We start from the raw sequence: 25,657 nt of genomic DNA, 5'->3' as shown, positions 1-25,657 counted from the left end.
TAGCTTTTCCCAAGCGCCAGCCAGGGTCGTGGTGGGATTACATGCTTCCTCCAGAGACAGCTAGTGTCTCCTTCCACCTTCCCACAAGTCTAGCAGCACCTGAGGTACGGTGTCCAACACTTTCTACCTATTTGACTTGAAATATTTTTAGGATAATGTTGATAACCCAAGCCTAAAAAGGAATAAAACCATTTCATTGTTTCTTTTCACTCCCAAAACACTTCATAGGAACAAAACACCTCTGGTGATGGGAAAAAACACAATAATACCAAGAATTGCCAAGTCTGAAAATCACAGAGTTATGGAAATACTCTATTTCCAGATGGACTGCAGGGTACACATGAAAAACATCCAATAAACACAAATGGTGATGGGCTCTGTCATGTGGAAAAGACATTAGAAAGTACAATTTTTAACTGCCAGGTGAAGCAGGGCCGAAGGAACAGGCTGCGTGTGAACCACACGTGAGGTCGCCTCTCTGGCCACGCTCTCAAGACGACACGTTACAGAGCAGACGTCCCTACTTGGAAGGTGTGCGCACACACGCTCCCCCCCCCCCAGTCCCCACGGTCCGAGCACTGTGGAGGCCTCGGCCATGAGGAGCAGCTCAGGCCACCGTGCCCAGGGAGCCACGACACTCTGTGCTGAGCCCAGCCTGCGCTGTCCAGCGGCCGGCAGCAGGCTGGGTGCACCCGCGCGCAGCCGCTGCCACTGCTGGGACGCTGCTCTTTTTGCACCAAAGCCCCTGGCTTGGCCATCAGGGGCCTGCTGCTCTCCCATGTGCTTCTGTGGCAGGTCTTCACATGTGGCCCTTCACATGACAGACAGTTCCAGAGAAGGGGGGCGATCCGGGAAGAGAAACAGTGCACAAAGGTGCGCAGGAACAGGAGGATCCCGATGCCGCAGGGAGGGCTTGCGGCTGGCCCCACTCTGCAACTTAGGGACCGCGCTCTCCCATGTCCATGACCTGCCATGTTGTTGCCCGCCCCACCACGGGGAGGACTTCCTACCGGCTTCCTGCGTATACACCCTCGTTCTGCTGCGTCTAACCTACAGCAAGCTTCTCTAGCTCCATCCTGTCTCCTGTCACATATGGGAGCACACATTCTATGTTTCCTACACAGACAATGTATATATAAACCAGAGGGTACCTGTAAACACTGTGTGCCGTGTCTCTCTCGTGGGGTCACACACCGACCATTCGTCTACTTTTATTATCTGTTTTCCACAGAAAAACTTCCATTACATTCCAAAACCTCAACTATGTACCAGATAAGTATGCTGGATTCTCAGTATCTTTGGTTTTGGAAATCAAAGAAAATATGAGAAAATGTAACCACTTCTCAGTTTATTGCCTGGGCTCCCTACTTCCTCTCAGCCCTTCAGCTGATGCTGAAACAACTGCCAGGTCGGTGTTTTATCTCTCTGTCCCTGCCCAGGGCTCCTCACTGCCTGAAGAGGAGAGCCAGACCTTACTGTCTGGTGCACGAAAGGCCTGCACCCCCCTTAGCAGACGGTCCACCCAAGGCGGGCCTCCCTCCTACCGCTGAGCACAGCCACATGGGTGCTTACTTGCCCATGTTCACCTGGCTGCCTCAGCCTCCCGTGTCCACCTAGGTCTTCCTGTCCTTGGGAGCCCAGCTCCACCCCATGTCCACACCACTCCTGTGGTCCTCAGCACCTGGGATCTGCACCCCTGATGGTCCTGTCCCTTGCTCACGCTTGGACAATGCCTTGTTTCTCTAATGCGCCTAAGAGTAGGAACAGAGCCGTGCAGAGCGTTCAGTGCAATGCCCATGACTTGAGTTGAAGATGAAAACATTCCTACTCTAGAAATCTTGGCCACTGAACAAACTCCAGAGTTATACCCTAAATGTCGGACTCAGATGCTTCTGGGTATCATCACTGCTGAGCTGTCCATTCTCCTGTAGGATTCCAAGTGATCTGGATCATACCACTCCTAAGGCCAGCAGAAACAATGCAGGGGGGCGCCTGGGTGGCTCAGTTGGTTAAGCGACTGCCTTCAGCTCAGGTCGTGATCCTGGAGTCCCGGGATCGAGTCCCACATCGGGCTCCCTTCTCAGCAGGGGGTCTGCTTCTCCCTCTAACCCTCTTCCCTCTCGTGCTCTCTGTCTCTCATTCTCTCTCAAATAAATAAATAAAAAATCTTTAAAAAAAAAAAAAAAAGAAAGAAACAATGCAGGGAAAACTTGTTTGTATAAGGGCCTTTCTTGGTAGCTCAGTCTGAGTGCGTGGAGAATCCTTCCTTGATCATTCTCCTTTCCAAACATCCATTTGGCTGCACTATCTGCCAGGAAGTGAACAAGTGTGATGGGAATTCACTGCTCTAACTCCCTCGTCCAGAGACTGACATTTGCCAAGCAGAGTGCTCCCACGCTCCCCCGCACCCCAGTGATGCTGCCGTGTCATATGCACATCCACATCTTTGCAAAGGCTTTAAGTGACCTCCACAACCTTCTACTGCCGGCCCATCTGCATCCTGAGTCCCCGCTCGGCCGCCGCTACCCCTGCAGGGCGGCCCCACTCAGCTTCTGTTCCTTAGACATCCTACAGCACAGGGACTTCTCGGCAGGCCCGCCCCTCCCCTGGATCGCGCGTCCAGCATCCAGTCCTGACTGAGCTCAGCATCTGGGGTGTGCAGAGCACTTGAGAGAAGGCTCTGCATGGGGGATACCAGGAAAGCAGGGACATTCACCCTCCAAATAACTGAACATTTCACATGACATTTTGAAAGATACAGAAACTGCATGGTTCTTTGGTCTTCCTAATATTCTGAAAATTATATTTTACTTTTTATAGACCTGAATCAACTAGTCACCTTAGAACTGGAAGGAAACAAGCTCAGTGAAACCAATGTGAATCCCTTGGCTTTCAAATCTTTGAAGAACCTATCCTATCTGCGTCTGGGAAGAAATAAATTCAGAATTATACCACAGGGTCTTCCTGCTTCTGTTGAGGTACCTGTATCTTTCTAACAATGTTTTACATTTGTAGTACGGTACACTTCAGTAAGACAAACAGCATTATTCTACAAGATTACTGTGATGTATGTTCAAGTCCACTTTGGTGCTACATACTCTGCTATACTTTGAGCACTGTTGTTTCTTCAAACAATACAAAACTATGGGTAAAAATTGTAATTACTAGTAGAGACCCTCGATAAAGTGAAAATTGGTCTTACTGACAGCTCTTGGGGAGAGAACGGGGAAGAAGAGCTGAGAATTTCAACAGAAACTACAACTTGCAAAATCGCTTCCCAGTTCTGCCCAGCCCCCACCGGGGCTGAGCACTGCCCTTCCGACCCAGGGCCCAGGTATGTGGCCTTCCTCGCTGCAGCAAGGGACACATTTCACACACTTTGGGGGCCCTCACTGCCCAGTGCACGCCTGACTTGCAGCCGTGAGAGCAGAGGTCTGGCAGACCCAGCTGTGCCCAGGCTGACTGCTCCGAACGGTTTCTGCCGCACGCAGGATTACTCAGCAGGAAGGCAGGATGGAGCTTCCCACAGTTGTGGGCCCGCTGGGCCAGCAGAGCCCGCAGCCTGGGTCTGATGCGGAGACACACCACCTCCTTTCCTCATCCTCCTATTTGCAGATTAACATATCAGTTCAGAATTTGTCCAAATTGTAAAGATTGAGGTTCCAATACTGGGCTTTACGTCTGAATCTCTTGGATTCTAAAGAAATACGGACTCCATACTCTACCCCAGGCATCCTCAACCAGATTCTTTGGAGGGTAGGGTCAGTAATTTATAATTTTTTAAATTAAGATTTTAATACATAATGCATGCACATAGTAAAACACACACAAGCTGAATGTATGTATGGAGTATGGAGGAGCAACATGTCTCCAGACGGCCCGTCTCCCCGGCATGGGAGGCAGTGTCCACGCAGGTGTGCGTGCTCCAACCCCTCCCAGGGCCCTCTTCACAGACACAGAGTCTCTCTAGCGTACGGAGGAGTGTGCTCTGACCGCAGTAACTTGAAAAAGCTCTCAGGTGATTTTAATATGCAACCAAGTCTGGGAACCACTGATTTGGTTCACCTCTATAAATATGTATGAAAAGCAAAAAGCTAAAAATCGCTTAAATCATATCTAATAAATACCAAAATTAAGTGAAAAGGGAAAATTACTACAATAGGAAGAGAAAGTTACATTGAAGACATACACCAATGTCTACTTCTGATTTCCAAGCTTCTTGAGTGAAAAATTCCCACTAATGCCAAATGAATTAACTTGAAGGCAGCTTGCTATTGAAAACAATAGCTCTAGCAACTTTACCCTGACGTTAAATGAAGGTTCTTAATTAATTTTAATTAAATTAATTATAATCAGGCAAGTCTAAAACCCTGACAGGCAGCACGGACTGGTGGAAGTCGTCTGCCCTAGATTGAGGGGGTGGGGGGCGGTACGTGTGTTTCCTGGGCATCCTCTCTCCAGGCCCGAGCGTCTCCACTACTGAACAGGAATGACCATTTCTACAATTTTCTAGGGTTTTGAAGCCAAATGAGATAATTTACATGAGTAAGTTTTGTACATTAGAGAACTTTATACAATTATTATGGTATGCTGTATTTTGCTACATTTTATGATTAAAAAAATTCATTTAATTCCATGACCATGAAAGATGGTACATTTTATTTCACTAATTAGATAGAATAAGACAACTTACAACAATGAATTCACTTGGAAGAGCAGAAGACTCTCCAGATAATACTAATGAGAACAGTCCACACTACCATTTTCATCTGTGTAGCTGAATATATGTACCAACCAACACAAAGAAAAACAGTCTTTTCTCTTAATTATAGGAATTATACCTAGAAAATAACCAAATTGAAGAAATAACTGAGATCTGTTTCAACCACACCAGAAAAATCAATGTCATTGTGCTACGTTATAATAAAATTGAGGAAAACAGGATTGCTCCTCTAGCCTGGATAAATCAAGAGTGAGTAGACGCTGCTCTTTGCCTTTCTTAGACAGTTTCTTCCTTCTGCCATTACTGCACAGGGTCTGAACGTGGGGAAGTGAGCTTAGTGATGGCACCCCTCCTTCGTGAGCCTCCCCCTCTCCAGAACCTGGCTACTTGCTTGGAGCTCATATCGTGTATGGTGTGACTGGTGTTGGGGTGACCGTGCCGCGAACCCAAGCAGTGAGGTACCCGAGGGCAGCGAGGGACCTGAGGTCTGTCCACCTCACAGGTGGCCATGAAGTTGGAGGGAGACCATCCCTGCCTCCCCCAGCCCCACCCTGCCATGGGACCACCAGGTTCCCTTGTCCTACGCCACACTGTCTTCATTCCTCCAAACCACTTCTCTATCTCAAGTCTTAGAAAACAGTCCGAATGGTGCTTGGCCTGACAGGGAAGGCTGGAAGCAGGGTCCATCCTCCTGGCAAGGACGCAGGGAAGGGGGTCTTGCCTGTCAGGAGGGGCAGGGTGGGCTGTGTGTCGAGGGCACGAGGGATCTGGGTGAAACAGAGGGAACAGGCACCTTTCAGGGGCAGGAGAGGGTGTGGAGGGCCAGCCAGGTCCAGCAGGACGTGGTGGTGGCAGGGCGACTCAGAAGCCACAGGGGAAGCTCCGAACATGAGCTCCGTTTCACCACAAGCCCCCGCGTGGCAGGCCATCAGATCAGGTGTGGAGCAAGAATGCAGATTCCACACCACCACCACATCCTTGCTGGAACCAGGGGCGATTTCAGGGAGAGGCAGCTTGACAAAAGCTAGGACACTGGACTTCGTTTCCGATTCACATTTGACCCTAGAGAGAGTGGTTCTTTCTGAACCTTGCGCTCCTTATAGCGGAGCAGGAGCCGTGGTGCAGTGCCCAGGTAAGAGCGTGAGCCTCGCGGACAGATGGGGCAGGCCACCACACAGCCCCCCTCATGCAGGAGTCACTACTGCAAACCAGGCAGTGGCAGGAACACGGCCCTGTCCGAGCCCGGAGCTCATGGTTCCCGCCTTACACTGCGCCCTGCTCATCCTTCTTGCTGCAGAAATCTGGAGTCCATCGACCTCTCCTACAACAAGCTCTACCACGTCCCTTCCTACCTGCCCAAGTCCCTGCTGCACCTCGTACTCCTTGGGAACCAGATCGAGCGCATCCCCGGCTACGTGTTTGGCCACATGGAGCCAGGCCTGGAGTACCTGTACCTGTCATTTAACAGACTCTCTGATGACGGAGTGGACCGAGTCTCCTTCTATGGGGCTTATCATTCTCTGAGAGAGCTGTTTCTGGATCACAATGACTTAAAATCTATACCACCTGGAGTACGGGAAATGAAAGCACTACATTTTCTGAGGCTGAACAACAACAAGATACGGTAAATTTTGGCTTTTTCAAGTATCAGTTTAAAATTGGTGTGGCTGACAGAGGATATGATTAAACAACCACGACATGATGTCTGGGATTTACTTATAAGGGGAAAAAGGACAAGAGGCCACATTAAACAAAACTGGCAGATGTTTACAGGTACAAAAGGATTCATCATAGCTTTTTTCTATGTGTGTCTAGGTTTGCAAACTTTCCCAGTAAAAACCCTTTAGAACAGAATATTACTGCACGATACTAGGAACCCAGGAGGCGGACGATTATGCTGCTTCTACCTCCATGTGTAATTTTAAAAACTCTACTCTGTAGAGAACAAAACTTAAATATATGCTAAAATTAAAACTGATTCTATCTAGATTTTTTCTGAAGGTAGAATTCTGAATAAAATTATTGAGACTCAGCTTTTCTCACTTCTGGGGACCCAGTTTTCTGTCTGCCTGGACAGCACGAAGGACTCAAGAATTACTCTGGAATGCTATGGTAATGTGGCCGTAGCCAGTCCCTGAGGCGGGCTCCTGTCCCTGAGGAGCATACCCCTTCCTCTTTTCTCTGTCTCTACAATCCAAACACAAATTCCTAAAACACAGAGGGAAAGAGTCATGGGTGTACATATGCAGCTAATGAGTCACTGAACACTACACCAAAACTAATGATGTACTGTACAGTGGACAACTGAACATAGTAATAAAAAAGAGTCAAGGGTGTATAACAGTGCTGGGGAGAGAGGTGGGCGTGGGGAAGGCTTTGTAAGATGCAGTTAAAAGCTGCTTGGCTACGTACGTCGTAGGATGTGCCCTGTGCTTCCTATTTGCTGCATGAGGACGCACACGTCTGTCCCACTTCTGGTGGGATTCAGGTGGTCACGGTCTGGAATCTCCATTAATACCTTTTTCCTCACCTCTGAACCAAGGGTCTCACTCACAGATGAGTGCTGCTTGAAACTTATTTCCTTAGGGGCAACAAAATAGTGACTCACTACTTTTGCTACCCTTTACACATCTGTTAGTAGCTGGAATTCCTTTGTAAAGGATTTTTTATCAGCTAGGGTCACTTAAAGGTAAGACAAATGCCCAGTTCTTTCCTTTAAATGTCGAATCAGACCAAGAAGCTGGCTACAAATATCTATGTGAGCTGACAGATGTTAACTAAACTTAATATAATGATGATCATTTTGCAATATATACAAATATCAAATCATGTCGTATACCTTAAACTAATATCATACTGTATGTTAATGCTGTCTTTATAAAACTGGAAAAAATGATACGTATGTGATAAGTAGAAATGGAAAGGACTATACAATATATTAAAATGTTAACAGAGGCTGTCTCAGGAAAAAAATTTGGTGCCTAAGTGTTTGTTTTATTATTTTGTTTTTGGCTTTCTTTCTCTGGATAATCAATATTAACTTATGGTTTTATATATTTGGAATGTTTTAATCAACTATATTGTTCCTAAGCCCCACTCCTTGGCGGGTGGGAGCCCTCTGTGGGTCCTGGGCGGCGCACTTTCCCCGCCCCTACTGCGCACCTGTGACAGCCTTCTTTCAGAGGTCCCCACGCCCCCCTCACTGGGAGCAGCATTCACATCACATGCCCCAGGCTGGGCACCAGGCACGTGCCTTTTCCAAAGTGGTGTTACTGTTTCAAGGCCTTGCAGTGAATTGCCAGGAAATATGTATTTTGTAAAGAAAAAGAACAGGACTTCATACTGATGTTCCCAATTCTAATTTAACCATATAGAGTATTCTTTGTTTTAAATTTGTTTATCTTATACTAGGAATCTAGGTTCCCAACATCATTAACTATCTTACAATATACAAACAATAGTTTCAAAGTAAGAATACCACTATTATAACCCCAAAAGTACTGGATGAAGTATACGGTGTCTTAGGGAGCTCTCTGTTTGTCTTTAGAATATGTGCCTCGAGGACGTGTGGCAGAAATAACAACGGTTTTCTCTGTGACAACATGTCAACGACCTGACACTCTGATAAGGGCTTTAGCTTGTTTTTGGTTTTTAGGAATGCTATTTCCTATTTAATATTATTTTGACTATATTAAACGTTTATAAAATTCCAAAGTCAAAACTGTAACAAGGTATATGAAGAGAAGTCTTTCTTCTTTGCCTGTCTCATATGCTATACTCCATCATTCCCCGTAGGTTAATTCTTTTAAAATTACTTTGTAGTTTTTCCCAGTATTTCTGTTTGCAAATATACGCATACATGCACATTCATATTCCCCATCCCCTTCCACAATTCCCACACAAATTATGACACAGAAAGATTTTTCTTTTCTCTCTCTCTCTCGGTTTTTTTACTCTTTACTTTTTAAAGATTATCAGTATATCCTATCACTCTTTACCAATATACAGAGAATTTCCTTATTATTTTTACAACTGACCAGTATGCCATTTAACCAGTTCCTCACAGACAGACACCTACTTGTTTCCCTTCTTTTACTACTACAAACAATCCATAATGCATAACTTTGGACGGCATTTTGCATTTTCTGGCCTAACTCTGGGCGAGGTTCCTAGCTGAGTGAAGGGAGATGCCGCCTGGTCCCTGGTCCTGGTCCCTTCCGCCGGGGATGGGGGTCCTGCACAGCCCCAGGACCGGACCACGTTAATGAGCTTGTGAATATTTTTGTGGGAGGCAAATCTGGTCAGTGGTGGTGGTGTGGCAGGATACTCGCAGTATGCATTTGTCTTATCATGAATGAAACTAAGCATCTCCTCATGTTCCCACGTCATTTCATTTTTTCTTCGGTGAACCGGTTAGCCGGGCATTTCCCCCTCTTCTTTTTCTGCATAGGTTTTTAAGAGGGCTTTGTACATTAGCCCTGTATCTGTGATGTAAGTTGCAAACTTGCAATAGTCTCCTAGTTTGCCATGTCTCTTAACTTTGCATTTTTAAAATACCTGTAGTCAATTTATTAATCTTTTCTTTTAGTGTTTCTCGTTTTTGAGTCAAGGGAGATTTTTTTCCCACTCCCAGGGTATACTTTATTCTACTCCTATGGCTTCATTTTTCACATCTTTAACATATTTGAAATTTATTCTAGTCTATCAGAAAAAGATCCAGTTTTATTTTAGCAACAAAAACATTTTTAAACAAATGTACAATTTAACTCCTAAACGATAAAGCCTGAATACTGCTTGGACCGTTTATGACTTGTACATCTATTTTTCCTCAGGAATATTCTTCCAGAACAAATCTGCAATGCTGAAGAAGATGGTGATTCGACCCTGGAGCATCTTCATCTTGAAAACAACTATATTAAAACAAGAGAAATATCATCCTATGCATTTTCGTGCATAAGATCATACTCAAGTATAGTTCTTAAACCACAAAATATCAAATAATTCCAGGTTTTTGTTCATCACTTGTAACCTGTACTCCTATATTTGCTGCAGCAGCATTTGTCATTGATAAGTGAGACCCCTACCTGACTTGCCACCCCACAGAGAAACAACCAAAACATACCCCAAGTTTACTTCTCCACCAGTTTTAGGGAAAGTTTCAGCTTCACACTCCAGAAAAAAAGCCCTTTAACTGCAAGGTTCCTTAGAGAACAGGATTTTATTCACTGTTGACTTAGACTGGGAAAATCTGGAGCAAAATAAGTATGTCCTTTACAACTGACCTGAGTATTGCTATCAGCCGAAACACTCAAAGTCCCCTTAAAAATTATGTGTGTTATGGTTCAAGACCGAGAAGTGTATGAGAGAAAAAAATAATAGCTGGAATTTATGAATTAGTGTTCTGTTAATTATCCTACTGTTAAAACAATAATCTACTCATTTTCTATAAGATCCTATACTATAATTATTGTATAATATACTTAGCGATTGGCTTTGCTCTAATTCCTCACACGTGAAATTAAAACACTACTGTCATGTAACTTCCTGGTTTTGAGACTTGTAGTATGGTTACATTACTGGTTATTAACATTATAGGAAGGTATATGTGAATTCTACACTATTTTTGAAACTTTTCTCCAAGTCTAAAATTTCTGTGTCAGTCTAAAAAATTTTAAGCACCCTCATTATTCTTTATTCAAGATCAAAAGATTTTATGGAAAGTAGTGGAGTTTGCTTAAAATATATTAATTGTCCGTGCTACAACCTTATAAATATAAACCCAAGGCACGCATTTTTGAAAATTTTTGCTCCATTGGTCATTGTTAGCACCTACCTTCTTTGCCCTAACATGCTCACAAGTATCCTTTTATTCAGTTCAATTTAACATAAAGCTCTTAGCATTTACCATGTACTAGAACCTACCAAAACCATATGGTATTAAAATTTTCATTATGTAATGATCTTTTGTCATTATTTCTAGACTAATTTATAAAGGACACATATAGAAACTGTGTTGACTTCTCTTGTTGCTCTCAATTTTGTGTCTACAAAACACCAGACTAGGAGCTTATATTCAGATCACTTTAACTTTTCAAACTTCAGTGACCTGATCTTGTAACAGTTGTCTCCCCACCCACGGGAGCTCCCAGCCCCACTTCACAGGCTGTCAGAGAACCAGGGAGCCATGAGAAACATCTGCGAAGTGTGGCATGCAGGTGAGTGCACTCATTATCAACCTTCCGGATCAAAGTGACAGCCACCAGCATAGTCACCGAAGCTAGTTCCTTTTTTTTTTTTTAAAGGTTTTATTTATTTATTTGACAGAGAGAGACACAGCAGAGAGGGAACACAAGCAGGGGGAGTGGGAGAGGGAGAAGCAGGCTTCCCGCGGAGCAGGGAGCCCGATGTGGGGCTCGATCCCAGGACCCTGGGATCATGACCTGAGCCAAAGGCAGACGCTTAACCGACTGAGCCACCAAGGCGCCCCCAAATCTAGTTCCTGAGCAACTTTCTAAGATGTGAGTTTGAGGGGCGCCTGGGTGGCTCAGTTGGTTAAGCAACTGCCTTCGGCTCAGGTCATGATCCTGGAGTCGCGGGATCGAGTCCCGCATCGGGCTCCCTGCTCGGCAGGGAGTCTGCTTCTCCCTCTGACCCTCCTCCCTCTCATGCTCTCTGTCTCTCATTCTCTAATAAATAAATAAAATCTTTAAAAAAAAAAAAAAAGATGTGAGTTTGATTTTATCCCATTTGAGCTAATCCTATTTATTATTTTTTTAAAGATTTATTTATTTATTCGAGAGAGACAGAGAGAGACAGCGTGCATGCACGGGGCATTGGGGGGGGCAGAGGGAGAGAATCTCAAGCAGACTCTCTGCTGAGTGCAGAACTCGATCTCACAACCCTGACATCACGACCAGAGCTGAAACTGAGTCAACTGACTGGGCCACCCAGACACCCCATTTTTTTTTTTTTTTTAAGATTTTAAGTAATTTCCACACCCAGTGTGGGGCTTGAACTCACAACCCTGAGATCAAGAGTCATGCTCCATGGACTGAGCCAGCCAGGCACCCCACGCTAATTTTATTTCTAAGCCCTTCCTTCTAAGCACCCTCTTGTAATAGCTAGGATTTTGAGATTGTAACATGAACAATAACAACAATACGATGAATGCTGTTAGAATCAGGGCAGGTGGCTAAGAGCAGAAGCAGAATCTTATGGAACAAAAAGTTGAGATTTATAAGCACTTCAGGAAAGTAGGAGCGTAATGAATTTAAATTGGCCAAGTTGAATGTGAGACAGGTAAAAACAAGAAGACACAGTCATTCATCTCTTTAACAAGAACCCTTCCGTTATACTTCCTGCTGTGAGAATATAAATGTACTGACATAAATCGTTTAAGGCAGTCTAGGCAGCAAAGTTTAAGGTGAGTCAACAGAGTTTGCACCCTGGGACAATGCAGATGGATACTGAGCTATTCCTGCACTCATTTCTCCTTCTGACTTGAACCTGTGTTCCAGATGCTGTTCTAGAGAGAGACGGGAATAAACAGAACTGAAGAGGTCTCTCCTCTCTGGGGACACACAGTGTGGAAGGGAAAATAAGCAGAACATCAGAGAGACAGTCACATCAAGGCCAACCAAGGGCAATGAGGTCAGCAGAACAGGGTGGTGCTGTGGTGAAGCTGGGGTCCTCAGCTCCCAGACCCTGGGTCTCAAGAGTGTGCGAGCCCCACGAGCTGCCGCGAGGTGCTGCCCCACGGTAGGTGTGCAGTGACCCCGGCGCCAGTGTGCGTGAAGACCGCACTGTGCAGCTGGGACACCCGGCCAGAACAGTCTCCTGGAAGGCTGAAAATCAGAGTGATTGAAGGAAGTGTTGTTCTTAAGTTGGAAGACACTTTTATTTCTGATTTTATAACTTAAAATATAAAATATGTCTAGCAATGAACTTGTTCGGCCTTGAAATTTCATCATGTCCTGGATAGGAAGTTTGAATTCCTTTAAAAAAAAGAGTGATAAATGTCTTTATAGCAAACATTCTTCATGATATAACGTTAAAAACAAACAGATGTTCTGCTTGGCTTCAGAAATATGTTGTAATTACTAACACATATGTAACACATACTAACACATAGAAAGTTCTAGTGTAGCTATGACCTAAAATATTAATGGTGTGTCATCTTTGCACATACATACAAAGAATGCTAACCATATTTTTAATTTTGAGATATGGCTTAAGATTATTACAAAAAAGCACTAAAGATATGACATGGTCAAAGACACGTAAAGCCTGGAATTATAAGGAAATAACTATACCAGGAATCAGGCCTGGGTGCCCACCTTGATCTCCAATGATTAGTTTACAGCCATTTTACTTGTCTGGGATCACTTGATTCAATCATAAAATAATGTGTCTGGAACAGATCAGTGGTTTTCAAGGGGTCTGTGGTGCCCTGGGGTGGAAATGTCCCTGAAGAAGTGCACTCTCCTTCAGACAGAGCAACTTTGCTACCTTCAGAAAGATTAGCTGCTCCTGCCCTCCCATGCTTTTTCTTAGAACCAATGGACAGGTGCTATCTGACTCACAAACCAAGTTTTAAGATTCACAAAGAACATGCTCCTAAGTCCCTGGTCCTTCCCTAACCCTTGGCCCAACTCCCCTTCACTCCTACAAGACATGGCTGGAGAGCCTTGGCCTGAGCAAAGGCTTCTCAGGTGCATGGATTACAGCTGCCCGGACGTGGCCAGCCTCCCTGTGTGCTGGGCAAGGAGGTCTAGTTGGCACGTCTGCTCCTTTGCAGCCCCACCACAGTGGGGTGGGGCTGCTGTCCTCTGACCAGAAACACCCGGGAAAGCAGGTGGCTGAGGGAGCACAGGTGAGGACGCTGCGGCAAGAGTCGGTGGGTGCCACTTGGAAGCAACATGGGGCATGTGGCTGAGCCTGGACTTACTCTGCTTCTTCTGACTGAAGTCCAAAAAGCGGAAAGTCTGGACACCTGAGTGGGCGCTGGGCACCTGGTATAGTGGGTGCTGCCAACAGAGGTGAGCAAGGTCCAATGCCCTCTCTGTGGGCTTGCACTGTCCACTGACCCCACACATCACCTAGGGAGTCAGCCTCATCAAGTCAAAGTTAATTACTCCTTAAGATGACTGCTTTCATTAACATAGAAAAAAAGAAAAAAATTCCTTTTTTGTAGTGTCTTTGTCTGGCTTTGGTATCAGGGTAATGCTGGCCTCACAGAATCAGTTTGGAAGTTTTCCTTCCTCTTTTATTTTTGTGGAATAGTTTGAGAAGAATAGGTATTAGCTCTTCTTTAAATGTTGCGTAGAATTCACTTGTGAAGCCGTCTGGTCCTGGACTTTTGTTTGTTGTTGGGAGTTTTTTGATTAGTGATTCAATGTCTTTGCTGGTTACTGGTGTGTTCAAATTTTCTATTTCTTCCTGTTTCAGTTTTGGGAGCTTATGTTTCTAGGAATTTATCCATTTCTTCAGGGTTGTCCAATTTGTTGGGAAATAATTTTTCCTAATACTCTCTTATAATCCTTTCTATTTCTGTGGTGTCAGCTATTATGTCCCCTCTCTCATTTCTGATTTTATTTGAGTTCTGTCTCCTTTCTTCTTGATGAGCCTGGTAAAAGGTTTATCAATTTTGTTTACTTTTTCAAAAAACCAACTGCTGGTTTCATTGATCTGTTCTATTGCTTTTTACTCTATTTCATTTATTTCTGCTCTAATCTTTATTATTTCTTTCCTTCTACTGGTTTTGGGTTTTGTTCTTTTTCTAGCTCCTTTCTGTGTAAGGTTAGGTTACTTGAGATTTTTCTTGCTCCTTGCGGTAGGCCTGTATTGCTCTAAACTTCTCTCTTCGAACAGCTTTTCCTGCATCCCAGTGATTCTGGACCGTTGTGTTTTCATTTGTCTCCATGTACTTTTTTGATTTCCTCTTTCATTTCTTGGCTGACCCATTCATTGGTTAGCAGCATGTTATTTAGTCTCCATGTAATTTTCAGACTTTTTCTTTTGATTTCTAGTTTCATAGTGTTGTGATCAGAAAAAAATACATGATATGATTTCAATCTTGAGACTTAGACTTGTTTTGTGACCTAATATGTGCCCTATTCTGCAGAATGTTCCATGTGCACTTGAAAAGAATATGTATTCTGCTGGTTTTGGATGGATTGTTCTGAATATATCTGTTAGGTCCATCTGGTCAAATGTGTTGTTCACAGCCACTGTTTCTGTGTTGAATTTTGGTCTGGATGATCTGTCCATTGATGCTGTAAGTGGGGTGTTAAGGTCCCCTATTATTAGAAAAGTCCATATTAGTATCTCTGATGAATACAGATGCAAAAATCCTCAAAATATTAGCACCTAAATCCAAAAATATGTTAAAAAAATAATTCACCATGATCAAGTGGGATTTAATCCAGGGATGCAAGGATGCTTCAATATTTGCAAATCAATCAACGTGATACATCACATCAATTAGAGAAAGGATAAAAATCACAGATCATCTCAACAGACACAGAAAATGCATCTGACAAAGCACAACACACACTCATGATGAAAAACCCTCAACAGAGGCGCCTGGGTGGCTCAGTCAGTTAAGCGTCTGCCTTCGTGATCTCAGGGTCCTGGGATCGAGTCCCACATGGGGCTCCCTGCTCTGTGGGGAGCCTGCTTCTTCCTCTTCCTCTGTTCCTCCCCCTGCTTGTGCTCTACTCTCTATCTCTCTCAAATACAATAAAATCTTAAAAAAAAAATCCCTCAACAAAATAGGTTTAGAAGGAACATACTTCAACCTAATAAGACCATATACGAAAAACCCACAGCAAACATCACACTCAATGGGGAAAAACTAAGAGCTTTCCTTTTAAGGTCAGGAATAAGACAAGGATGTTCAATCTCACTACTCTATTCAACACATACTGGAAGTACTAGCCACGGCAATCAGACAAGAAAAAGGAATAAAAGGCATCCAAATTGGTGAGGAAGAAGTAAAACTTACCCTATTTGCAGATGAAATGATACTACATATAGAAAACGCTAAAGATTCCATCACAAAACTACTAGAACTGATAAATGAATTCAGTAAAGTCACAGGGTATAAAATTAATATACAGTAATCTTGCATTCCTATACACTAACAATGAAGCAACAGAAAGAGAAATTAAGAAAACAATCCCATTTACAATTACACCAAAAATAAAATATCTAGGAATAAACTTAACCAAAGAAGTGAAAAACCTGTACTCCAAAATCTATAAAACACTGATGAAAGAAACTAAAGACAACACAAACAAGTGGAAGGATATTCCATGCTCATGGATTGGAAGAACTAATATTGTTAAAATGTCATACTACCCAAACCAATCTACAGATTTACAATCCCTACCAAAATACCAACAGCATTTTTCATAGAACTACAATAATTCTAAAATGTGTGTGGAACCACGAAAGACGCCGAATTATTAAAGCAATCTTGAGAAGGAACAAAGCTGGAGGTATCACAATCCCAGATTTCAAGATATACTACAAAGCTGTAGGAATCAAAACAGAAAGAGACACATTGAGGGGCGCCTAGGTGGCTCAGTTGGTTAAGTTGGTGACTCTTGGTTTCGGCTCAGGTCATGATCTCAGGGTTGAGAGACCGAGCCCTATGTCAGGCTCTATGCTGGGCGTGGAGCCTGCTTGGGATTCTCTTTCTCCCTCTCCCGCACACTTGTGCTCACTTTCTCATTCAAAAAAAGAAAGAAAGAGACATGTTGATCAATAGTACAGAATACAGAGCCCAGAAATAAATCCATCCTCATATGATCAATTAATCTACAACAAAGGAGACAAGAATATATAATGAGGAAAAGAGAGTCTCTTCAACAAATGGTGTTGAGAAAACTGGACAGTTACATAAAAAAGAATGAAACCGGACTTTCTTATCCCATACACAAAAATAAACACAAAATGGATTGAAAACCTGTATGTGAGACCCCAAACCATAAAACTCCTAGAAGCAAACACAGGCAGTAATTTCTCTGACTTCAATCAAAACGTTTTTCTGGCTATGTCTCCTGAGAGAAATGAAAGCAAAACTAAACTACTGGGACAACACCAAAATAAAAAGCTTTTGCACAACAAATGTAACCATCAATGAAACAAAAAAGCAACCTACTGAATGTGAGAAGATATTTGCAAATGATATATCTGATAAGGGATTGATAATCTAAAATATATAAAGAACTTACACAACCCAACACCCCAAAAACAAGTAATCCAATTGTAATGGGCACTAGATCTGAATAGACATTTTTCTAAGGAAGACATACAGACAGCCAACAGACACATGAAAAGATGCTCAACATTACTAGTCATCAGGGAAATGCAAATCAAAACCTCAATGAGATACCACCTCACGCCAGTCAGAATGGCTAAAATCAAGAAGACAAGAAGTAACAAGTGTTAATGAGGATGTGGAGAAAAAGGAACCCTTGTGCACTGTTGGTGGGAATGTGAATTGGTGCAGCCAGTATGGAAAACAGTCTGGAGGTACCTAAAAAAATTAAAAATAGAACTACCATATGATCCAGTAATTTCACTGTTGGGTATTTACCCAAAGAAAATGAAGACACTAATTTGAAAAGATATATGCACCCCTATCTTTATTGCAGCGTTATTTACAATAGCCATGATATGCAGCCCACGTGTCCAATAGATGAATGGGTAAAGAAGATGTGGTGTATATATACAATGGAATATTAGTCAGCCACAGAAAGAATGAAATCCTGCCATTTGCAACAACATAGACAGACCTACAGGGTGTAATGCTAGGTGAAATAAGTCAGACTAAGACAAATACCATATGATTTCATTCATATGTAGAATTTAAGAAACAAAGAATGAAAGAAAAAAGAGACAAACAAAAAAACAGCCTCTTAAATACAGAGAACAAACTGGTTGCCAGAGGGGAGGTGAGTGAGAGGGAGGGGTGAAATAGGTGAAGGGGCTTAAGAGTACGTTTATCGTGATGAGCATTGAATAATGTGTAGAATGTTGAATCAATATACTGTACACTTGAAGCTAATACTGTATGTTAATTATACTTCAATTAAAAAAAAAAAAAACCATGACAGGGCGCCTGGGTGGCTCAGTCGTTGGGCGTCTGCCTTCAGCTCAGGTCATGATCCCAGGGTCCTGGGATTGAGTCCCACATCGGGCTCCCTGCTCCGCGGGAAGCCTGCTTCTCCCTCTACCACTCCCCCTGCTTGTGTTCCTGCTCTCGCTGTGTCTCTGTCAAATAAATAAATAAAATCTTAAAAAAAAAAAAAAAAAAAAAGACAAAAACTACCCACGGCGCTAGTTGAAATCTGCCTCTGCACAGTGTCCTCTGGTACGTATGCATGGACACTTCTAAGAGCAGTGAGGTCAGCATGATTAGCCCATTCACACGTAAGAGTGTGATTATTCCAATAACCATTCAATAGTATGTAGTATAAACCTTTAAATTCATTGTGGGGGCGCCTGGGTGGCTGTCGGTTAAGCATCTGACTCTTGATTTCAGCTCAGGTCATGATCTTGGGGTCATGGGATCGAGCCCTGTGGCGGGCTCCACACTCAGCGGTAGTCTGCTGGACATTCTCTGACTCTGCCCCTGCCCACGCTTGCATGCACACACGTGCTCTCTCGCTCTCTCAATAAATAAATAAATAAATAAATAAATAAATAAATATTCTTTAAAAAAATTCATTGGGAAGGGCTAATAAATCTTAACACTTGTTTTAAGGTAACTTTAGATTTGGCTAGTATGTGAAAATTTAAGCCACAGATGATTAGCTAAAGGATAAACCCCCCAACTTTTACTGGTGGCTCGTGTAGTACTGTGTGCTGTAGGCAAAAATGGCTTCCCTGAACTGACAAATTCAGGGAAACAAAGAAAGCCTGTGGTACAACATGGGAGGTAACTGGCACTGAATTCAGAGCAGCAAAGAGCATCAGGCTTGAGGGACCCTGACATAGGATCTGAGTCAGCAGAGTGGAGGGGATGAGCAGAGGTGAGGAGGGCTCAGGAGAGCAGACTTAGCACAAGGAGAAGCGAGGGCACCGTGAGCTCTGAGGGAGGAAGGTCAAGAGAGCAACGGTGTCAGGAAGGGATATGAGCCAGCACGGCGGGGCTGGTGAGACCAGCACAGGTGACAGGAGGAAGAGCAGAAACAGGGACGGGTGTGAGCTGCCAGCCAAGAGACACAAGAGAAGGGAGCCAGAGAGAACAGCTCATGCCTCAGGGACGATGCAGAGAGGCTGACAGGAGGGGACAGTTTGGGCAAGAACACGCTGAATTTGGGGGTTGCCACAGAGTTCAGGCAGGACAATAGTAGGATTGGGAAAGACGGGAATCCACAGGCAAGGACAACTCTGAGAGGAGATGGGCAGGGGAGCTGAACCCTAATGGGCGCTGGCTCCTGATGTCAAGGGAGCGAAGGAGCCAAGCCCACTGCCAGTTTCCATCTGACCACATGGAGCTTCTGGGGTACAAGACGAGATACGCCTAGAAGCCTGGCCCCCTCTCACCTGGCACTCGGGACAGGTGCCACCACCCTGGTGACAAATCTTGTATCATGAGTTAGGTGTGCATTGATTATTTATTGCATGTGTGGTGCTGCGTAGTAGACGGACAGGGGGTATATCATGTTTCTCCAAAATGGCTGTAAAACTAGAAGAACAGAGACAAGTTGTTTCTTGGATCCCTCCATTCTGAGCACCAAATTGGTGCTAAACTGACTGCTGAACCCAGGTCTGAACTGATCAGCTCATGAGCCCTCCAGCACTGGTATCAACACTGCTCCTAAACAAAACAGAAGGGAATCTGCAAACTCTGAGGACTCTTAAAGGAAAAGTGAGACACTGAACTGAAAAAGATTTATACAGGGTCCTAAAATTAATAAAGAATAATTTGTCTTATTAATATTTCCTGACATGGACATCAGAAAACACAGAGTATTTTATAAACAACTAAGCCGTGCTTTGACAACTGGTAATACTCCGTAACCAACTGATTGTTCTGCATAATAACAACATCGACTATGTTCTCGAAAGCCATCATTTAAATATACCATGAATTACTAGGTTCATGGATGCTGACATAAAAGGAACTGCTCAAATTCTGCTGTTTCAGTGAAACCTCAAAGGGCGGTTAAAGCCCTCTCTGACATCTATTCCGCCTCCTTCCCTTATTTAGAAAACAGAAAGTTTCCTCGTAGGAGATATATTTACAGACTGAAGATGACTGAATTATTCTTCTGTCCATAGCTGAATGTAAATTCAGATCCTCAGTCAACCTAAAATTCAAAAACATTAAAAGTGTGCATGAGGGGCGCCTGGGTGGCACAGTGGGTTAAGCGCCCAACTCCTGATTTTGGCTCAGGTCATGATCTCAGGGTCGTGAGATGGAACAGCGCATGGGGCTCTGTGCTGGGCATGCAGCCTGCTTAAGATTCTCTCTCTCCTCTCCCTCTGTCCCTCTCCTCCCTACTCCCTAAAACGAAACAAAACAAAAAACACACACATGGAAATAGAAGTTTCTGGACAGCTCTAACCTATACAAGAGGACTCCAGGGTCTGCAAATCCAGAAGTCTACTGAAACATGAGGTCCGGGCGCCTGTGTGGCTCAGTCGTTAAGCGTCTGCCTTTGGCTCAGGTCATGATCCCAGGGCCTAGGATCGGGTCCCACATCGGGCTCCCTGCTTGGCAAGAAGCCTGCTTCTCCCTCTCCCACTCCCCCTGCTTGTGTTCCTGCTCTCGCTCTCTCTCTCTCTGTCAAATAAATAAATAAAATCTTAAAAAAAAAAAAAAAAAAGAAAAAAGGAACATGAGGTCCATCTCTTACAGTTAAAAATCAAGAACAAGTATCATGGTTCTGACCTGGAGTCCTTATTAGCTGCGGACTTGGTCATGTTACTTAGACTCTGATTTCCAGTGTCCTCACCCATGAAACTGGGGGGAACACCATCTACCTCCCCAGGCTGCTGGGAAGGTCAAATGAGGGGCCACGCATGACTCTGCTGGGCACAGGGTGGACAAAGGATCAGGTGAGCATCCATTCCTTCACTGATAAGGTGTCAGGAAACCTGCAGGCAGGGAGGTTCGGTGACTTGCTCAAGGCTGCCTGGACTCTTAATACGGTAGATATTAATTATTCAAGGTAATTGATTCCTTAGATTGTGAAATATAGTGGGGAAAGGAGTGGGCGTATGGCACAGGCCAGGGGTCAGCAGGACGCTGTAGCACGTCCACGGCTCTTCCAAACCTGGAGCCTTTGTTCACACCCTCCGCACAGAGAAGAGTGCAAGCAGGCACGCACAGCCAGGGTCTCCATAAACACACCGTGCGTGTGGGATGCAACAGAGTCCAAACTACTCTTCATCACAGACAGGAGTAATTTAGAAGCTGATTTGAAAAAAATCCTGATTATTATAAGAAAGAAGAGTAAGTCTTACTTATAAATGTGATTCACTGTGATTACTTATAACACCTAAAATGGAGGAAAAACTATTTAAAATAGCCAGCCAAACTAGAAGAGTATGTGATCAAGAAAGGTGTCCTGCAGGTAAGATTCCACCTCAGATACCCCGCAAGGGGGTCTACAGGAATACAGTCCATCTGCAAGCAAGCCTTGGCCCCCCCATCACGCAGCCGGGCGCGGCAGGCCACATGGTCCCCCGGGGGAGCTCGAGCATTTCGTGGCTGTCCCTGCAGTCCACTGTCAACAGGGCAGTCATGTGTTAGCACACGTCGGAGCCTGTGCGTCTGAATGCTTCAGCATGTTACTCACATGTCTCTAACATGTTACTCACATGTCTCTGCCCTGATGTGCCGAACAGGAACGGTCGAGACTGTGCACCATGCTGGAATTTGGTCTGTCACACAGTGTTATTTGCAAAGAAGCGAATGCTTCTAGCTCTGTAAATAGGCCTCAGTGATCACACAACTGAAAATTAAAGGCATGACTATTTCTTCTTTGAAGTTACATTTCTCTCTACATGAAAGTGGATACAATCAAAACTTAAGAGTCGAGCATATTTTTTCCTTTACACAAAATGTGAAGAATGTGAATCCACACAAGGGAAAGTGTACTGCATTAAAAATAACATGTGATTGCACCAAACACGTCTTAGTTTGGAACAGAAAAGGAATGCATCATGCTATTGAAATGTCATGGTGTGTTTCTAAGTAACAGAGTCTCTGCGGTCAAATAAACTTACATTAAACTATCAATTGATAGAAGCAAAACTTTTTATAAGAATCTGCTAAAGGTTGATTTGTTTTACATAAGTTGAGAATTACATTCAAAATTACCAAATTTATACTGTCTGAAATACTAATTCTGGGGCAGTAGTTCTTAACTATTTGAAGGACAGACCCCTGTGAGGGTATGAGGCGAGCTGTGATAAGCCCTCCACGAAGAAAAACACACGTCTACTAAGACTTCACATGTATCAAGAGGCTCATAAAGCCTCTCTCAATCCTCTAGGGATTCACGCACCATGGTTAGGAAACCCTGTGTAGGGGAACAGCTTACTTAACTTAAAATTTTACATGTAAATATTTCACTAGAGGTAAGGATAAACAAGTTAAAATTAAGGCAAACTGCCTTTTCCCCTCCACAGTTATTTAGCAATATTTTTAAGGCCAAAGACAAGTTGAAAGGACAATACAATGACCACCTCTATACTCTTCACCTACATTCACCAATTTACACTGTTTTGTCTATTCATTTTATCTCTTTCTCCCTCCCACGTCCATGTCCATACACACATAAGAATTTGCAAGGGACAGGCTGGACCATCCGAATGCAAGCTGTGGATGTCTTAAGACTGTCGCCCAGAACCAGAGGAGGAAACTCTGAGAACATGGATAGCTCCTGATGTGACCATGGGGCAACGATCACAATCACTCACATCAGCAAACCCAGGACTGTCTCACCACAGCCCATACTCAGAGTTCCCCACTGTCCAACCATGCCCTCAGGGGCTGTGTGTGTGACCCAGAGTTTAACACGCGGACCCTCCAGTCTCCTGTGTGTGACCTACGACGGTAACCCCTGCCCAGGGCAGTCTCGGCCCTTCGCTGTTCTGAAGGGTCCCAGCCAGCTCTCTTGTAAAATGTCCCCTGTTTGCATTTGTCTGACTGGACGTAGATAAAACATGTCTGACAGGAATCCCACACAGGTGATGTTGGGCAGGCCCATTACTGGTGATTCTGAGACATTTGGTTGAGGTGGTACCATCTTTCCCTGGTAATTAGGAACAGTCTGTAAGGTAAGACTTTGGGTCTGTGTGAATATTGCCATCCAGTGACCCTCCATATAGTGGTCTGGGCTTCCACTATCTTTGCCTAAATCAGTTAGCACACTGGAGACGTCCCAGCAGGTGACTGTCGAGCTCCTTCTGTCCTGATCAGCCGGCATTCTTCTGTAGGAAAAGCGCTGTCCCAGGGACTCTCTTTTCCCTGTTATTGTAATAACATTTGCATTTGACATGCAATAATCCATGGCCACCCCGTGCTCTGTAAGGTGCTCACGCGGTCTCTTCACGCTGGCTTCCACACTCTGTCCACGTGTCCGCGGGAAGCTGTGCACTCTGACGCTGGCTGGTGTGAGATGTTTCAGGCACATCTCATGCCCTCCCTGGCCCCAACCTGCTACTCGTCATTTCTCCTGGGAGCCTTGGTCCTTCTAGTGGGAAATGGTCCTTAGAAACACAGATGTGGAAGTCAGATGCATGAGCATTCAGGTCTTCTCAGTGGAAAGAGCTAGAAAGTTTATTTGAAGCAAAACTATTACTTGTGCCCTTTCCTCAAAGCAAACTGACTTTTGAGACATTGTTTAAAAGATCTGACACCCACACAATATTATAAACTTATTGCAATAAGTCCTTCAATATCCATAAATTCAACTCAATTCATTTTAAATGACAATTCATGTCATTAACTCATTTTCAGAGCAAACCCTCCAACGGCCTGAGGGCACAGGGGGTAGGGGAGGGAGGGCAGCCGGGAACCAGGGACCAGGAGCCCGCAGGAAGGAGGCTGCTGCCACCAGCTCAGCCAATGGCTGGAACTGCCCAGGACATCAGGGCCAGCTTTGTCAGACTGGTTTTTTAAGATATGCTGTAAATTTGGACTTTGACATAAAATTTCCTGTTTTTTAAAAAGACCATATGCTCCAAACAAAACACATCTGCAGGCTGAATACTGTGCACACGTCATGACCTGCAGTGTAAGTAATTAATCCTAAACCAGAGAGCCCTGTCCTTCCTGAGCGTATCCCCTAGGCAACCTCCGGTTACACAGGAAGAGCATACAGTTTACATCCTCAGGTTTGATGGCCCAGAACCTTCCTAAAATCATACTTGCAAGGCCAGCCCCCTCACAACCCTCAGGGCTTCTCCCACAGCTCTTTCCTGCTTTTCCTCACAGCACTTAACACCGTTTTGTGGAATGAGCGATCGACCACACGATTCCTCGTAGCGACTGCGAGATGCTATACGATCCACTCCACTGCACTCAGAAGCCAGGGGCAGAAGGCACAGAAGTGCCAGAAGCCGCTGGACAGACATCACACAACTCAGCCTCCTGGTGATTCCTGAGCTTTGAAAGGCGTCTCTTGAGGCCACAGACACCCTCCTCCCCACCTACTTCATTCCTAATTTGTAGGAGATGATTCCCAAGGGCCTTTCCAGTTCTCCTTTGTTCGGACCAAGATCGCTGCTCCCCATTTCCACACTAGGAGAAGGTCAGGAAGGAGTCTGAGAAATTATATGCAAGGGTGCCTGGTGGTGCAGTCAGTTGGGTGTCGGACTCTTTGTTTTGGCTCAGGTCATGGTCCCAGGGTTCTGGGATCGAGCCCCGCGTCGGGCTCCCTGCTCCGCGGGAAGCCTGCTTCTCCCTCTCCCACTCCCCCTGCTTATGTTCCCTCTCTCGCTGTCTCTCTATCAAATAATAAAATCCTAAAAAAAAAAAATTCTCCAGTTCTTAGAGCAAAGCCTAACGAGGGAAAAACAAAACAATAAAGATAACAAACAAATGTGTAGGAAAAAACTGGGTCCCATCCATAGGATGCCTACAGGAACCAAAACTGGAAGATCTTCTCCTGAGGACGCTTTAGGGAAGAGGAGGCATATGGCTGTGTCTGGATGACACAGCACGGATGTGGAGAAAACCTGCAGCGTCTTTCCCGGAGGCGCGTATGCATGCAGGCCTTCTCCGCAGGGCTGTGGGGGGGGGGGGGAGGGGGGTCCGGGCCCTGAGTCTGCAGAACAGGGCAAACAAGCCAAATACACAACCACCCCTGGCACTACTCCTGGGCCTCCTTCCCCCAGGCCTTCGACCAAGGATCCAAGCAAGGTGCAGAAGGAAGCCAGGGCAGGGGGCTCGCAGTGGAGGGAGGTGGGAAAGGCCGTCATACACCCTCAGCAAAGCAATCTCCTGGGAAGTCCTCCGGCTCTCTAGACCAGGAGGCAGAGGCAGAGGTGGGAGCACGTGTCCCACTGACAGGAGGAGCTAACCCTCAGCCCCAGATGGGGCTGCCATGTGAAAACAGGAGCCACACACTGGCAAAGCTTAGCTTGTTGAGAGTAGTGGAAACCCCCTAATTCTAAGAACAGCAATTCCAAACAAAAACACATACACAAGAGCCTCACACGACAGAGGAAAGCATGTGTGAACGTTCACAGCTGCGCCCCACACGGGAATATATATGTGAACTCTGACTCGGGGCACAGTCACACAGCACTGAGAATGAGCCACAACCCCTTGGACGGATGTCAAACAGCCAACGCAGGGTGAAGAAAGCCAGACCCCAGAGTGAGTTGCCATGTGCCGCACTTACAGAGAGCAGGGAACGCGGTGTGTGCTTGAAGCCAGGAAGCCAGCTTCCTCCTCTGAGG

At 44.7% G+C, this 25,657-nt stretch overlaps 2 protein-coding genes across 8 annotated transcripts in view; one reads left to right on the top strand and one right to left on the bottom strand.

Annotated features, from left to right (window-relative positions):
• The window catches only part of ECM2 (extracellular matrix protein 2), a 32,786-nt gene extending 22,106 nt beyond the window's left edge, over nucleotides 1-10,680 (top strand). Inside the window, exons 7-10 of the mRNA XM_036098057.2 lie at nucleotides 2,821-2,978; nucleotides 4,833-4,972; nucleotides 6,021-6,347; nucleotides 9,556-10,680. Coding sequence (XP_035953950.1) covers nucleotides 2,821-2,978; nucleotides 4,833-4,972; nucleotides 6,021-6,347; nucleotides 9,556-9,724 — 794 coding nt within the window. The 3' untranslated portion in view covers nucleotides 9,725-10,680. The remainder of the gene's footprint in view (nucleotides 1-2,820; nucleotides 2,979-4,832; nucleotides 4,973-6,020; nucleotides 6,348-9,555) is intronic.
• Nucleotides 1-25,657, bottom strand: part of CENPP (centromere protein P) — a 249,275-nt gene that overhangs the window by 73,408 nt on the left and 150,210 nt on the right. The gene's annotated exons all lie outside the window — the stretch shown is intronic.

Source organism: Halichoerus grypus, chromosome 14 (genome assembly GCF_964656455.1).
Source record: "Halichoerus grypus chromosome 14, mHalGry1.hap1.1, whole genome shotgun sequence".
Classification (NCBI taxonomy): domain Eukaryota; kingdom Metazoa; phylum Chordata; class Mammalia; order Carnivora; family Phocidae; genus Halichoerus; species Halichoerus grypus.
Note: the sequence above shows the minus strand (reverse complement) of the source record. Positions and strands in the feature narration are given on the sequence as shown.